Source organism: Salmo salar, chromosome 03 (assembly GCF_965601325.2).
Source record: "Salmo salar chromosome 03, fSalSal1, whole genome shotgun sequence".
Taxonomy (NCBI): domain Eukaryota; kingdom Metazoa; phylum Chordata; class Actinopteri; order Salmoniformes; family Salmonidae; genus Salmo; species Salmo salar.
Genome location: NC_138293.1, coordinates 95,344,258 through 95,360,054, shown reverse-complemented (window position 1 = coordinate 95,360,054; position 15,797 = coordinate 95,344,258). Strand labels below are relative to the sequence as shown.

The 15,797-nt window shown below is 44.7% G+C and overlaps 2 protein-coding genes across 2 annotated transcripts in view; one reads left to right on the top strand and one right to left on the bottom strand.

The window, feature by feature from the left end:
• The window catches only part of LOC106602029 (peripheral myelin protein 22), a 544,081-nt gene that overhangs the window by 260,227 nt on the left and 268,057 nt on the right, over positions 1 to 15,797 (bottom strand). The window lies entirely within an intron of this gene.
• The window catches only part of LOC106594506 (rho GTPase-activating protein 44), a 53,392-nt gene continuing 49,038 nt past the window's right edge, over positions 11,444 to 15,797 (top strand). The window contains exons 1-5 of the mRNA XM_082972897.1: positions 11,444 to 11,541; positions 11,731 to 11,807; positions 12,291 to 12,402; positions 14,005 to 14,081; positions 14,335 to 14,452. Coding sequence (XP_082829023.1) covers positions 11,764 to 11,807; positions 12,291 to 12,402; positions 14,005 to 14,081; positions 14,335 to 14,452 — 351 coding nt within the window. The 5' untranslated portion in view covers positions 11,444 to 11,541; positions 11,731 to 11,763. The remainder of the gene's footprint in view (positions 11,542 to 11,730; positions 11,808 to 12,290; positions 12,403 to 14,004; positions 14,082 to 14,334; positions 14,453 to 15,797) is intronic.

Sequence of the window (15,797 nt, the reverse complement as noted above, 5' to 3'; positions counted from 1 at the left end):
AGCAGGGTTCTAATCAGCAGGTGTCTAATCAGCAGGGTTATAATCAGCAGGGTTCTAATCAGCAGGTGTCTAATCAGCAGGGTTATAATCAGCAGGTGTCTAATCAGCAGAGGTCTAATCAGCAGGTGTCTAATCAGCAGAGGTCTAATCAGCAGGTGTCTTATCAGCAGGGTTATAATCAGAAGGTGTCTAATCAACAGGGTTTTAATCAGCAGGGTTCTAATCAGCAGGTGTCTAATCAGCAGGGTTATAATCAGCAGGTGTCTTATCAGCAGGGTTCTAATCAGCAGGTGTCTAATCAGCAGGGTTCTAATCAGCAGGGTTCTAATCAGCAGGTGTCTAATCAGCAGGGTTATAATCAGCAGGTGTCTAATCAGCAGAGGTCTAATCAGCAGGTGTCTAATCAGCAGGGTTATAATCAGCAGGGTTATAATCAGCAGGTGTCTAATCAGCAGGTGTCTAATCAGCAGAGGTCTAATCAGCAGGGTTATAATCAGCAGGTGTCTAATCAGCAGGGTTCTAATCAGCAGGGTTCTAATCAGCAGGTGTCTAATCAGCAGGGTTATAATCAGCAGGGTTCTTATCAGCAGGTGTCTAATCAGCAGGGTTCTAATCAGCAGGGTTCTAATCAGCAGGTGTCTAATCAGCAGGGTTATAATCAGCAGGTGTCTAATCAGCAGAGGTCTAATCAGCAGGTGTCTAATCAGCAGAGGTCTAATCAGCAGGTGTCTTATCAGCAGGGTTATAATCAGAAGGTGTCTAATCAGCAGGGTTTTAATCAGCAGGGTTATAATCAGCAGGGTTATAATCAGAAGGTGTCTAATCAGCAGAGGTCTAATCAGCAGGGTTATAATCAGCAGGTGTCTAATCAGCAGAGGTCTAATCAGCAGGTGTCTAATCAGCAGGGTTCTAATCAGCAGGGTTTTAATCAGAAGGTGTCTAATCAACATAGTAATAATCAGAAGGTGTCTAATCAGAAGGTGTCTAATCAGCAGGGTAATAATCAGCAGGGTAATAATCAGCAGGGTTATAATCAGCTGGGTAATAATCAGCAGGGTTATAATCAGAAGGTGTCTAATCAGCAGGGTTCTAATCAGCAGGCGTCTAATCAGCAGGGTTATAATCAGAAGGTGTCTAATCAGCAGGGTAATAATCAGCAGGGTTATAATCAGAAGGTGTCTAATCAGCAGGGTTATAATCAACAGGGTTATAATCAGAAGGTGTCTAATCAGCAGGGTTCTAATCAGCAGGCGTCTAATCAGCAGGGTAATAATCAGAAGAGGTCTAATCAGCAGGGTTATAATCAGCAGGTGTCTAATCAGCAGGGTGTCTTATCAGCAGGGTTCTAATCAGCAGTGATCTTGTCATTGACATCAGTAGACTGTATTCACTGCTCTGTTCCCCCGTCCTGTTTGTTTCTTTGCTGCAATTGGGCTTGAAGCATCTGCTGTTGGCAGCTTGGCAAATTAATTCATTATTTTGTTTATTTTTTTACTTGAAACATGAGGCAGAGCCATGGCCTGAGGGGATGTTCATGGGCACACACACACACACGCACGCACACACACACACACACACACACACACACACACACACACACACACACACACACACACACACGCGCGCACACGCACACACACACACACACACACACACACACACACACACACACACACACACACACACACACACACACACACACACGCGCGCACACACACACACGCGCGCACACACACACATACACACACACACACACCATCCAAACACTTGCCTTCTGAGATTAGAGACCTAGATTGTGTTCAGTAGTGCGCACTATAACTACATTTATTAACGGAAAATAAAAGTATGCCGTTCAAATCTTCAAAATGTTTCAAGACAGGACACATCGCTGATTGCTCAAATATGTAAGTCTTTGTCCTTTATCCTGCTCAGCCTAGTCAATAATACCCTTTCAGTTTAATACTGATACACACAAAGAAATCATTCAAAACAGCTGGTCTTGCTTCCATTTAACTGGATAGAACTGCTCAGTTTTTCGTTAGAGTTGGCAGTGATCACTCTTACCACTCCAATACTCTGAGACACATGCGCCCCAGAAAGCTATTGTCACGTTCGTCGTAAAGATGGGACCAAGGCGCAGCGGGAATGTGTATGCTCATCTTCTTGTTTATTGAGAAGTAAACAAAACAAAACACTTAATCAAAACAACAACGACGAAAAAACAGTCCTGTGAGACATACAGCTACACATGGAACAACTACCCACAAAAACCCATGGAAAAACACCCCTACTAAATAGGACCTTCAATTAGAGGCAACGAGGAACAGCTGCCTCCAATTGAAGGTCAACCCAATAAACTAAACATAGAAATAGAATAACTAGACACAGACATAGAAATAGACTAACATAGAACATAAACCAAAAAAAAACAAAACACATAAAACAAACACCCCCTGCCAAGTCCTGACCAAAATACAATAACAAATAACCTCTTTACTGGTCAGGACGTGACAGCTATATAGCTCTTATAGCCATATATATCTCCCCATATAACTCCTATAGCCATATATAGCTCCCCTTATAGCTCTTATAGCCATATATATCTCCCCATATAGCTCTTATAGCCAGGTATAGCTCTTCATATGACTCTTATAGCCATATATAGCTCTTCATATGACTCTTATAGACATATATAACTCACCATATGGCTCTTATAGACATATATAACTCCCCGTATAGCTCTTATAGACATATATAGCTCCCCATATAGCTCTAATAGCCATATATACAGTGCATTCTGAAAGTATTCAGACCCCTTGACTTTTTCAACATTTTGTTGCATTCTAAAACGGATGAAATTGTTTTTTTCCCCTCATCAATCTATACACAATACCCCATAATGACGAAGCAAAAACAGGTTTTTAGAAATGTTTGCAAATGTATATAAAAAATGAAATATTACATTTACATAAGTATTCAGACCCTTTACTCCTTTGGCAGTGATTACAGCCTAGAGTCTTCTTGGATATGACACTACAAGCTTGGCACACCTGTATTTTAGGTCCTGAGTGCTCTAGAGCAGGTTTTCATCAAGGATCTCTCTGTACTTTGCTCTGTTCATCTTTCCCTCAATCCTGACTGGTCTCCCAGTCCCTGCCACTGAAAAACATCTCCACAGCATGATGCTGCCACCACAATGCTTCACTGTAGAATTGGTGCCAGGTTTCCTCCAGATGTGATGCTTGGCATTCAGACCAGAGAATATTGTTTCTTATGGTCTGAGAGTCTTTAGGTATCTTTTGGCAAACTCCGAGCTGGCTGTCATGTGCCGTTTACTGAGGAGTGCCTTCCGTCTGGCCACTCTACCATAAAGGCCTGATTGGTGGAGTGCTGCAGAGATGGTTGTCCTTCTGGAAGGTTCTCCCATCTCCACAAATCAAATCAAATCAAATGTATTTATATAGCCCTTCTTACATCAGCTGATATCTCAAAGTGCTGTACAGAAACCCAGCCTAAAACCCCAAACAGCAAGCAATGCAGGTGTAGAAGCACGGTGGCTAGGAAAAACTCCCTAGAAAGGCCAAAACCTAGGAAGAAACCTAGAGAGGAACCAGGCTATGAGGGGTGGCCAGTCCTCTTCTGGCTGTGCCGGGTGGAGATTATAACAGCACATGGCCTAGATGTTCAAATGTTCATAAATGACCAGCATTGTCAAATAATAATAATCATAGTAGTTGTCGAGGGTGCAAAAAGTCAGTAACACAAGAGTAAGTGTCAGTTGGCTTTTTCATAGCCGATCTTTGAGAGTATCTCAAAGATCTGAGAAGAGGAAGATCGTAGGAAGATCGTAGAAGATGGGAGAACACAGTGGCCACTCTGTTCTTTGAGACCTTCAATGTTATAGATATGTTTTGGTACCCTTCCCCAGATCTGTGCCTCGACACAATCCTGTCTCGGTGCTCTACGGACAATTTCTTCAACCTCATGGCTTGGTTTTTTCTCTGACATGCACTTTCAACTGTGGAACATTATATAGACAGATGTGTGTCTTTCCAAATCATGTCCAATCAACTGAATTTACCACAGAGCTCAATTCCAAGTCTCATAGCAATACTTACTTTCTTATGTACGTTTAGAAAAACACTGTTTTCGCTTTGTCAATATGGGGTATTGTGTGTAGATTGATGAGGGAATCATAGTGGTGGCTACATCATGTTATGGATATGCTTGTAGTTGTTAAGGACTGGGGAGATTTTCCAGGATCAAAAATACATGTAATGGAACTAAGCACACAATCCTAGAGGAAAACCTGTTTCAGTGTGCTTTCCACCAGACACTGGGAAAATAATTCACCTTTCAGCAGGACTATAACCTAAAACACAAGGCCAAATCTACACTGGAGTTGCTTATGAATGTTCCTGAGTGCCGAGTTACAGCTTTGACTTAAATCTACTTGAAAATCTATGGCAAAACCTGGAAATGATTGTCTAGCAATGATCAACAACCAATTTGAAGAGCTTGAAGAATTAGAATTATGGGTAAATGTTGCACAATCCAGGTGTGGAATGCTCTTAGAGACCCAGAAAGACTCACAGCTGTCATCGCTGTCAAAGGTGCTTCTATATATAAATAACAGATTTATGTATTTCATTTTCAATAAATTTGCTAAGATTTCTAAAACCATGTTTTCAGTTTGTCATTATGGGGTATTGTGTGTAGAAGATTATTTTTTTTTTAAATCCATTTTGAATTGAGGTTGTAACACAACAAAATGTGGAGTAAGTCAAGGAGTACGAATACTTTCTGAAGGCCCTGTAACTTGATTAAAATAACTACATAAAGTACTTAAGGAGATTCCCCAGAGGCTTGTTGAGTGTGTTCTTGTTAAATCATTCAAACCCTCTCCAACCTAACCCAATCCTGACTGGTATGTTTTCTCCTTCTACCCTCTCCACCCTAACCCAATGCTGACTGGTATGTTTTCTCCTTCTACCCTCTCCACCCTAACCCAATGCTGACTGGTATGTTTTCTCCTTCTACCCTCTCCACCCTAACCCAATCCTGACTGGTATGTTTTCTCCTTCTACCCTCTCCACCCTAACCCAATCCTGACTGGTATGTTTTCTCCTTCTACCCTCTCCACCCTAACCCAATCCTGACTGGTATGTTTTCTCCTTCTACCCTCTCCACCCTAACCCAATCCTGACTGGTATGTTTTCTCCTTCTACCCTCTCCACCCTAACCCAATCCTGACTGGTATGTTTTCTCCTTCTACTCTCTCCACCCTAACCCAATCCTGACTGGTATGTTTTCTCCTTCTATCCTCTGCACCCTAAACCAATCCTGACTGGTATGTTTTCTCCTTCTACCCTCTCCACCCTAACCCAATCCTGACTGGTATGTTTTCTCCTTCTACCCTCTCCACCCTAACCCAATCCTGACTGGTATGTTTTCTCCTTACCCTCTCCACCCTAACCCAATCCTGACTGGTATGTTTTCTGCTTCTACCCTCTCCACCCTAACCCAATCCTGACTGGTATGTTTTCTCCTTCTACCCTCTCCACCCTAACCCAATCCTGACTGGTATGTTTTCTCCTTACCCTCTCCACCCTAACCCAATCCTGACTGGTATGTTTTCTCCTTCTACCCTCTCCACCCTAACCCAATCCTGACTGGTATGTTTTCTCCTTCTACCCTCTCCAACCTAACCCAATCCGGACTGGTATGTTTTCTCCTTACCCTCTCCACCCTAACCCAATCCTGACTGGTATGTTTTCTCCTTCTACCCTCTCCACCCTAACCCAATCCTGACTGGTATGTTTTCTCCTTCTACTCTCTCCACCCTAACCCAATCCTGACTGGTATGTTTTCTACTTCTACCCTCTCCACCCTAACCCAATCCTGACTGATATGTTTTCTCCTTACCCTCTCCACCCTAACCCAATCCTGACTGATATGTTTTCTCCTTCTACCCTCTCCACCCTAACCCAATCCTGACTGGTATGTTTTCTCCTTCTACTCTCTCCACCCTAACCCAATCCTTGGCTGGTATGTTTTCTCCTTACCCTCTCCATCCTAACCCAATTCTGACTGGTATGTCTTCTCCTTCTACTCTCTCCACCCTAACCCAATCCTGACTGGTATGTTTTCTCCTTCTACTCTCTCCATCCTAACCCAATCCTGACTGGTATGTTTTCTCCTTCTACTCTCTCCACCCTAACCCAATCCTGACTGGTATGTTTTCTCCTTCTACCCTCTCCACCCTAACCCAATGCTGACTGGTATGTTTTCTCCTTCTACCCTCTCCACCCTAACCCAATCCTGACTGGTATGTTTTCTCCTTCTACCCTCTCCACCCTAACCCAATCCTGACTGGTATGTTTTCTCCTTCTACCCTCTCCACCCTAACCCAATCCTGACTGGTATGTTTTCTCCTTCTACTCTCTCCATCCTAACCCAATCCTGACTGGTATGTTTTCTCCTTCTACTCTCTCCACCCTAACCCAATCCTGACTGGTATGTTTTCTCCTTCTACCCTCTCCACCCTAACCCAATGCTGACTGGTATGTTTTCTCCTTCTACCCTCTCCACCCTAACCCAATCCTGACTGGTATGTTTTCTCCTTCTACCCTCTCCACCCTAACCCAATCCTGACTGGTATGTTTTCTCCTTCTACTCTCTCCACCCTAACCCAATCCTGACTGGTATGTTTTCTCCTTCTACCCTCTCCACCCTAACCCAATCCTGACTGGTATGTTTTCTCCTTCTACTCTCTCCACCCTAACCCAATCCTGACTGGTATGTTTTCTCCTTCTACCCTCTCCACCCTAACCCAATCCTGACTGGTATGTTTTCTCCTTACCCTCTCCACCCTAACCCAATCCTGACTGGTATGTTTTCTCCTTCTACCCTCTGCACCCTAACCCAATCCTGACTGGTATGTTTTCTCCTTCTACTCTCTCCACCCTAACCCAATCCTGACTGATATGTTTTCTCCTTCTACCCTCTCCACCCTAACCCAATCCTGACTGGTATGTTTTCTCCTTCTACTCTCTCCACCCTAACCCAATCCTTGGCTGGTATGTTTTCTCCTTACCCTCTCCATCCTAACCCAATTCTGACTGGTATGTCTTCTCCTTCTACTCTCTCCACCCTAACCCAATCCTGACTGGTATGTTTTCTCCTTCTACTCTCTCCATCCTAACCCAATCCTGACTGGTATGTTTTCTCCTTCTACTCTCTCCACCCTAACCCAATCCTGACTGGTATGTTTTCTCCTTCTACCCTCTCCACCCTAACCCAATGCTGACTGGTATGTTTTCTCCTTCTACCCTCTCCACCCTAACCCAATCCTGACTGGTATGTTTTCTCCTTCTACCCTCTCCACCCTAACCCAATCCTGACTGGTATGTTTTCTCCTTCTACCCTCTCCACCCTAACCCAATCCTGACTGGTATGTTTTCTCCTTCTACTCTCTCCACCCTAACCCAATCCTGACTGGTATGTTTTCTCCTTCTACCCTCTCCACCCTAACCCAATCCTGACTGGTATGTTTTCTCCTTCTACTCTCTCCACCCTAACCCAATCCTGACTGGTATGTTTTCTCCTTCTACCCTCTCCACCCTAACCCAATCCTGACTGGTATGTTTTCTCCTTACCCTCTCCACCCTAACCCAATCCTGACTGGTATGTTTTCTCCTTCTACCCTCTGCACCCTAACCCAATCCTGACTGGTATGTTTTCTCCTTCTACTCTCTCCACCCTAACCCAATCCTGACTGATATGTTTTCTCCTTCTACTCTCTCCACCCTAACCCAATCCTGACTGGTATGTTTTCTCCTTACCCTCTCCACCCTAACCCAATCCTGACTGGTATGTTTTCTCCTTCTACCCTCTCCACCCTAACCCAATCCTGACTGGTATGTTTTCTCCTTCTACCCTCTCCACCCTAACCCAATCCTGACTGGTATGTTTTCTCCTTCTACTCTCTCCACCCTAACCCAATCCTGACTGGTATGTTTTCTCCTTCTACTCTCTCCACCCTAACCCAATCCTGACTGGTATGTTTTCTCCTTCTACCCTCTCCACCCTAACCCAATCCTCACTGGTATGTTTTCTCCTTCTACTCTCTCCACCCTAACCCAATCCTGACTGGTATGTTTTCTCCTTCTACCCTCTCCACCCTAACCCAATCCTGACTGGTATGTTTTCTCCTTCTACCCTCTCCACCCTAACCCAATCCTGACTGGTATGTTTTCTCCTTCTACCCTCTCCACCCTAACCCAATCCTGACTGGTATGTTTTCTCCTTCTACCCTCTCCACCCTAACCCAATCCTGACTGGTATGTTTTCTCCTTCTACCCTCTCCACCCTAACCCAATCCTGACTGGTATGTTTTCTCCTTCTACCCTCTCCACCCTAACCCAATCCTGACTGGTATGTTTTCTCCTTCTACCCTCTCCACCCTAACCCAATCCTGACTGGTATGTTTTCTCCTTCTACCCTCTCCACCCTAACCCAATCCTGACTGGTATGTTTTCTCCTTACCCTCTCCACCCTAACCCAATCCTGACTGGTATGTTTTCTCCTTCTACTCTCTCCACCCTAACCCAATCCTGACTGGTATGTTTTCTCCTTACCCTCTCCACCCTAACCCAATCCTGACTGGTATGTTTTCTCCTTCTACCCTCTCCACCCTAACGCAATCCTGACTGGTATGTTTTCTCCTTACCCTCTCCACCCTAACCCAATCCTGACTGGTATGTTTTCTCCTTCTACTCTCTCCACCCTAACCCATTCCTTACTGGTATGTTTTCTCCTTACCCTCTCCACCCTAACCCAATCCTGACTGGTATGTTTTCTCCTTCTACTCTCTCCACCCTAACCCAATCCTGACTGGTATGTTTTCTCCTTACCCTCTCCACCCTAACCCAATCCTGACTGGTATGTTTTCTCCTTCTACTCTCTCCACCCTAACCCAATCCTGACTGGTATGTTTTCTCCTTACCCTCTCCACCCTAACCCAATCCTGACTGGTATGTTTTCTCCTTCTACTCTCTCCACCCTAACCCAATCCTGACTGGTATGTTTTCTCCTTCTACTCTCTCCACCCTAACCCAATCCTGACTGGTATGTTTTCTCCTTACCCTCTCCACCCTAACCCAATCCTGACTGATATGTTTTCTCCTTCTACCCTCTCCACCCTAACCCAATCCTGACTGATATGTTTTCTCCTTCTACTCTCTCCACCCTAACCCATTCCTTACTGGTATGTTTTCTCCTTACCCTCTCCACCCTAACCCAATCCTGACTGGTATGTTTTCTCCTTCTACTCTCTCCACCCTAACCCAGTCCTGACTGGTATGTTTTCTCCTTACCCTCTCCACCCTAACCCAATCCTGACTGGTATGTTTTCTCCTTCTACTCTCTCCACCCTAACCCAATCCTGACTGGTATGTTTTCTCCTTACCCTCTCCACCCTAACCCAATCCTGACTGGTATGTTTTCTCCTTCTACTCTCTCCACCCTAACCCAATCCTGACTGGTATGTTTTCTCCTTCTACCCTCTCCACCCTAACCCAATCCTGACTGGTATGTTTTCTCCTTACCCTCTCCACCCTAACCCAATCCTGACTGGTATGTTTTCTCCTTCTACCCTCTCCACCCTAACCCAATCCTGACTAGTATGTTTTCTCCTTCTACTCTCTCCACCCTAACCCAATCCTGACTGATATGTTTTCTCCTTCTACCCTCTCCACCCTAACCCAATCATGACTGGTATGTTTTCTCCTTCTACCCTCTCCACCCTAACCCAATCCTGACTGGTATGTTTTCTCCTTCTACCCTCTCCACCCTAACCCAATCCTGACTGGTATGTTTTCTCCTTCTACTCTCTCCACCCTATCCCAATCCTGACTGGTATGTTTTCTCCTTCTACTCTCTCCACCCTAACCCAATCCTGACTGGTATGTTTTCTCCTTCTACTCTCTCCACCCTAACCCAATCCTGACTGGTATGTTTTCTCCTTCTACCCTCTCCACCCTAACCCAATCCTGACTGGTATGTTTTCTCCTTCTACCCTCTCCACCCTAACCCAATCCTGACTGGTATGTTTTCTCCTTCTACTCTCTCCACCCTAACCCAATGCTGACTGGTATGTTTTCTCCTTCTACTCTCTCCACCCTAACCCAATCCTGACTGGTATGTTTTCTCCTTCTACCCTCTCCACCCTAACCCAATCCTGACTGGTATGTTTTCTCCTTCTACCCTCTCCACCCTAACCCAATCCTGACTGGTATGTTTTCTCCTTCTACTCTCTCCACCCTAACCCAATGCTGACTGGTATGTTTTCTCCTTCTACCCTCTCCACCCTAACCCAATCCTGACTGGTATGTTTTCTCCTTCTACTCTCTCCACCCTAACCCAATCCTGACTGGTATGTTTTCTCCTTCTACTCTCTCCACCCTAACCCAATCCTGACTGGTATGTTTTCTCCTTCTACCCTCTCCACCCTAACCCAATCCTGACTGATATGTTTTCTCCTTCTACCCTCTCCACCCTAACCCAATGCTGACTGGTATGTTTTCTCCTTCTACCCTCTCCACCCTAACCCAATCCTGACTGGTATGTTTTCTCCTTCTACTCTCTCCACCCTAACCCAATCCTGACTGGTATGTTTTCTCCTTCTACCCTCTCCACCCTAACCCAATCCTGACTGGTATGTTTTCTCCTTCTACCCTCTCCACCCTAACCCAATCCTGACTGGTATGTTTTCTCCTTCTACCCTCTCCACCCTAACCCAATGCTGACTGGTATGTTTTCTCCTTCTACCCTCTCCACCCTAACCCAATCCTGACTGGTATGTTTTCTCCTTCTACTCTCTCCACCCTAACCCAATCCTGACTGGTATGTTTTCTCCTTCTACCCTCTCCACCCTAACCCAATCCTGACTGATATGTTTTCTCCTTCTACCCTCTCCACCCTAACCCAATCCTGACTGGTATGTTTTCTCCTTCTACTCTCTCCACCCTAACCCAATCCTGACTGGTATGTTTTCTCCTTCTACTCTCTCCACCCTTACCCAATCCTGACTGGTATGTTTTCTCCTTCTACTCTCTCCACCCTAACCCAATGCTGACTGGTATGTTTTCTCCTTCTACTCTTTCCACCCTAACCCAATCCTGACTGGAATGTTTTTTCCTTCTAGGGCAGAAAAAACTGAAGTGTTAAGCGACGATCTTCTGCAGGTAAATAAGTGTGTGTGTGTGTGTGTTTGTGTGTGTGTGTTTCTGTGTGTGTGTGTGTGTGTGTGTGTGTTTGTGTGTGTGCATTTGTGTGAGTGTGTGTGTGCCTGTGTGTGTGTGATTTCTGGCCTGCCTGTTAGCGTGGTGTCTGATACGTGTTGCTGTGCTGGTCTAGGTGGAGAAGCGGTTGGACCTGGTCAAACAGGTGACACACAGCACTCACAAGAAGCTGGCTGCCTGCCTGCAGGGCCAACAAGGGGCTGAAGAGAGAGAGAAGAAATCAGTCAAGTCTCCCTCAGTAAGCACCTATCAGATTCTTGTTTATTCAATGTGTCAGTGAGTTTCTTTCTGTCTTATTTCAAATAAACCAGGAATAAATACAAATCCATAATATCCCCATTCACAGTGACAGGGGAATATGTTCTGCTACCTTGTGAGGTGATATGATATGAAATACAGTACGTTAATACTTTCTGTCTTGTGTCAGAAAAAGCTACCACTAACCATCCTGGCACAATGTATGGTAGAAGGAGCTGCTGTGCTGGGGGACGACTCTCTACTAGGGTGAGTCTCTTTATACGCACTCTCACTCTCTCACTCTCTCTCTCACTCACTCACTCACTCACTCACTCACTCACTCACTCACTCACTCACTCACTCACTCACTCACTCACTCACTCACTCACTCACTCACTCACTCACTCACTCACTCACTCACTCACTCACTCACTCACTCACTCACTCACTATTTTACTCACATACCTTTTTTATGTTGATTCTGCCATAATTCCACTCTGTCCTCTTTGACCTTGTTCTCTAGCTGATGCATTCTGATTAGCTGAAGCCGGGTCCTAGCTGACGTTGTGATTGGCTATGGCTGCGTCCTAGCTGACGTTGTGATTGGCTATGGCTGCGTCCTAGCTGATGTTGTGATTGACTGGGACCTAGCTAACATTGTGATTGGCTGTGGCAGGGACCTAGCTGACGTTGTGTCTGGCTGTGGCTGGGACGCATCTGATGTTTTGATTGGCTCTGTTCGCCTAACAGGAAGATGCTGAACCTGTGTGGGGAGACAGAGGAGAAGCTGGCCCAGGAACTGATTCAGTTTGAGTTCCAGATAGAGAAAGATGTGGTGGAGCCTCTCTATGAGCTGGCTGAGGTGAGTCCTACTGTCTCTATGACAAGTTGAGTCCTACTGTCACTATGATGAGGTGAGTCCGACTGTCACTATGATGAGGTGAGTCCTACTGTCACTATGATGAGGTGAGTCCTACTTTCACTATGATGAGGTGAGTCCTACTTTCACTATGATGAGGTGAGTCCTACTGTCACTATGATGAGGTGAGTCCTACCGTCACTATGATGAGGTGAGTTCTACTGTCACTATGATGAGGTGAGTCCTACTGTCACGATGATGAGGTGAGTCTTACTTTCAATATGATGAGGTGAGTCCTACTTTCACTATGATGAGGTGAGTCCTACTGTCACTATGATGAGGTGAGTCCTACTTTCACTATGATGAGGTGAGTCCTACTGTCACTATGATGAGGTGAGTCCTACTGTCACTATGATGAGGTGAGTCCTACTGTCACTATGATGAGGTGAGTCCTACTTTCACTATGATGAGGTGAGTCCTACTGTCACTATGATGAGGTGAGTCCTACTTTCACTATGATGAGGTGAGTCCTACTGTCACTATGATGAGGTGAGTCCTACTTTCAATATGATGAGGTGAGTCCTACTGTCACTATGATGAGGTGAGTCCTACTGTCACTATGATGAGGTGAGTCCTACTGTCACTATGATGAGGTGAGTCCTACTTTCACTATGATGAGGTGAGTCCTACTGTCACTATGATGAGGTGAGTCCTACTGTCACTATGATGAGGTGAGTCCTACTGTCACTATGATGAGGTGAGTCCTACTTTCACTATGATGAGGTGAGTCCTACTGTCACTATGATGAGGTGAGTCCTACTGTCACTATGATGAGGTGAGTCCTACTTTCAATATGATGAGGTGAGTCCTACTGTCACTATGATGAGGTGAGTCCTACTGTCACTATGATGAGGTGAGTCCTACTGTCACTATGATGAGGTGAGTCCTACTTTCACTATGATGAGGTGAGTCCTACTGTCACTATGATGAGGTGAGTCCTACTTTCACTATGATGAGGTGAGTCCTACTGTCACTATGATGAGGTGAGTCCTACTGTCACTATGATGAGGTGAGAATCCTACTTTCAATATGATGAGTCGAGTCCTACTTTCACTATGATGAGGTGAGTCCTACTGTCACTATGATGATGTGAGCCCTACTGTCACTATGATGAGGTGAGTCCTACTTTCACTATGATGAGGTGAGTCCTACTGTCACTATGATGAGGTGAGTCCTACTGTCACTATGATGAGGTGAGTCCTACTTTCAATATGATGAGGTGAGTCCTACTGTCACTATGATGAGGTGAGTCCTACTGTCACTATGATGAGGTGAGTCTTACTGTACCTAGCCATACATTACTTGAAGTTATAATTGTTATAATTGCTGTCCAGAGGCTGCCCACAACATTCTATCTCTGACTGAACATGCTATCTCTGACTGAACATGATCGTTAAAACACAATGTCAGCATGTTGATTATTGTCTATTAACTTCAGGGTGGTGGAATATTCCTCCCATCTCCACTGGCAGATAACTAGTAGATAACTGAATGTAGTGGAGATACATTATAGACGAGGTTTGATGTGTTCCTGTCTCTTCCCAGGTGGACATTCCCAACATCCAGAAACAGAGGAAACATTTAGCCAAGCTGGTCCTGGACATGGACTCAGCTCGCACACGGTGAGGGATGGACTGCATGTTAACATACAGGGAGGGACCTTCCACCCTCTTCACTGGCCTTCACGTCTTAAGACATGCTCATGTTTACAATAATACTTAGACGAGCATGTTCCTTCCCTCCGTGGTTGTGTCTCAAATCGCACCCTTATCCCTATATAGTGCGCTACTGGAGTAGGATGCCATTTGGGATGCTGTGTGTGTTGGTGTTCCATCCCTCCTCCTAACTCTTCTTATGTCTCCTCCTTTCCTGTAGGTTTCACCAGTCGTCCAAGTCCTCCAGTCACCCTAGCAACCTGCAGGCGGGCGGGGCCAAGGGTGAGGCCCTCAGAGAGGAGATGGAAGAGGCAGCCAATAGGATGGAGATCTGCAGGGTGAGTCACAGGGTTCTAGAGGTTCAGGCTCCTCCTCCTTCACCTACTGTATTCCACTGTCTCCCCCCACACCATGAAACTACATTAACCACTACAAGGTTACAGACTGTATTAACCACTACAAGGTTACAGACTGTATTAACCACTACAAGGTTACAGGCTGTATTAACCACTACAAGGTTACAGACTGTATTAACCACTACAAGGTTACAGACTGTATTGACCACTACAAGGTTACAGGCTGTATTAACCACTACAAGGTTACAGACTGTATTAACCACTACAAGGTTACAGACTGTATTAACCACTACAAGGTTACAGACTGTATTAACCACTACAAGGTTACAGACTGTATTAACCACTACAAGGTACAGGCTGTATTAACCACTACAAGGTTACAGACTGTATTAACCACTACAAGGTTACAGACTGTATTAACCACTACAAGGTTACAGGCTACATTAACCACTACAAGGTTACAGGCTGTATTAACCATTACAAGGTTACAGACTGTATTAACCACTACAAGGTTACAGACTGTATTAACCACTACAAGGTTACAGACTGTAATAACGACTACAAGGTTACAGGCTACATTAACCACTACAAGGTTACAGACTGTATTAACCACTACAAGGTTACAGACTGTATTAACCACTACAAGGTTACAGGCTACATTAACCACTACAAGGTTACAGACTGTAATAACGACTACAAGGTTACAGGCTACATTAACCACTACAAGGTTACAGACTGTATTAACCACTACAAGGTTACAGGCTGTATTAACCACTACAAGGTTACAGGCTACATTAACCACTACAAGGTTACAGGCTACATTAACCACTACAAGGTTACAGACTGCATTAACCACTACAAGGTTATATACTGTATTAACCACTACAAGGTTACAGTCTGTATTAACTACTACAAGGTTACAGTCTGTATTAACTACTACAAGGTTACAGGCTGTATTAACCACTACAAGGTTACAGGCTACATTAACTTCTACAAGGTTACAGTCTGTATTAAGGTTACAGGCTACATTAACCACTACAGGGTTACAGACTGTATTAACCACTACAAGGTTACAGACTGTATTAACCACTACAAGGTTACCGACTGTATTAACTACTACTAGGGTACAGGCTGTATTAACCACTACAAGGTACAGGCTGTATTAACCACTACAAGGTTACAGACTGTATTAACCACTACAAGGTTACAGTCTGTATTAAGGTTACAGGCTACATTAACCACTACAGGGTTACAGACTGTATTAACCACTACAAGGTTACAGACTGTATTAACCACTACAAGGTTACAGACTGTATTAACTACTACA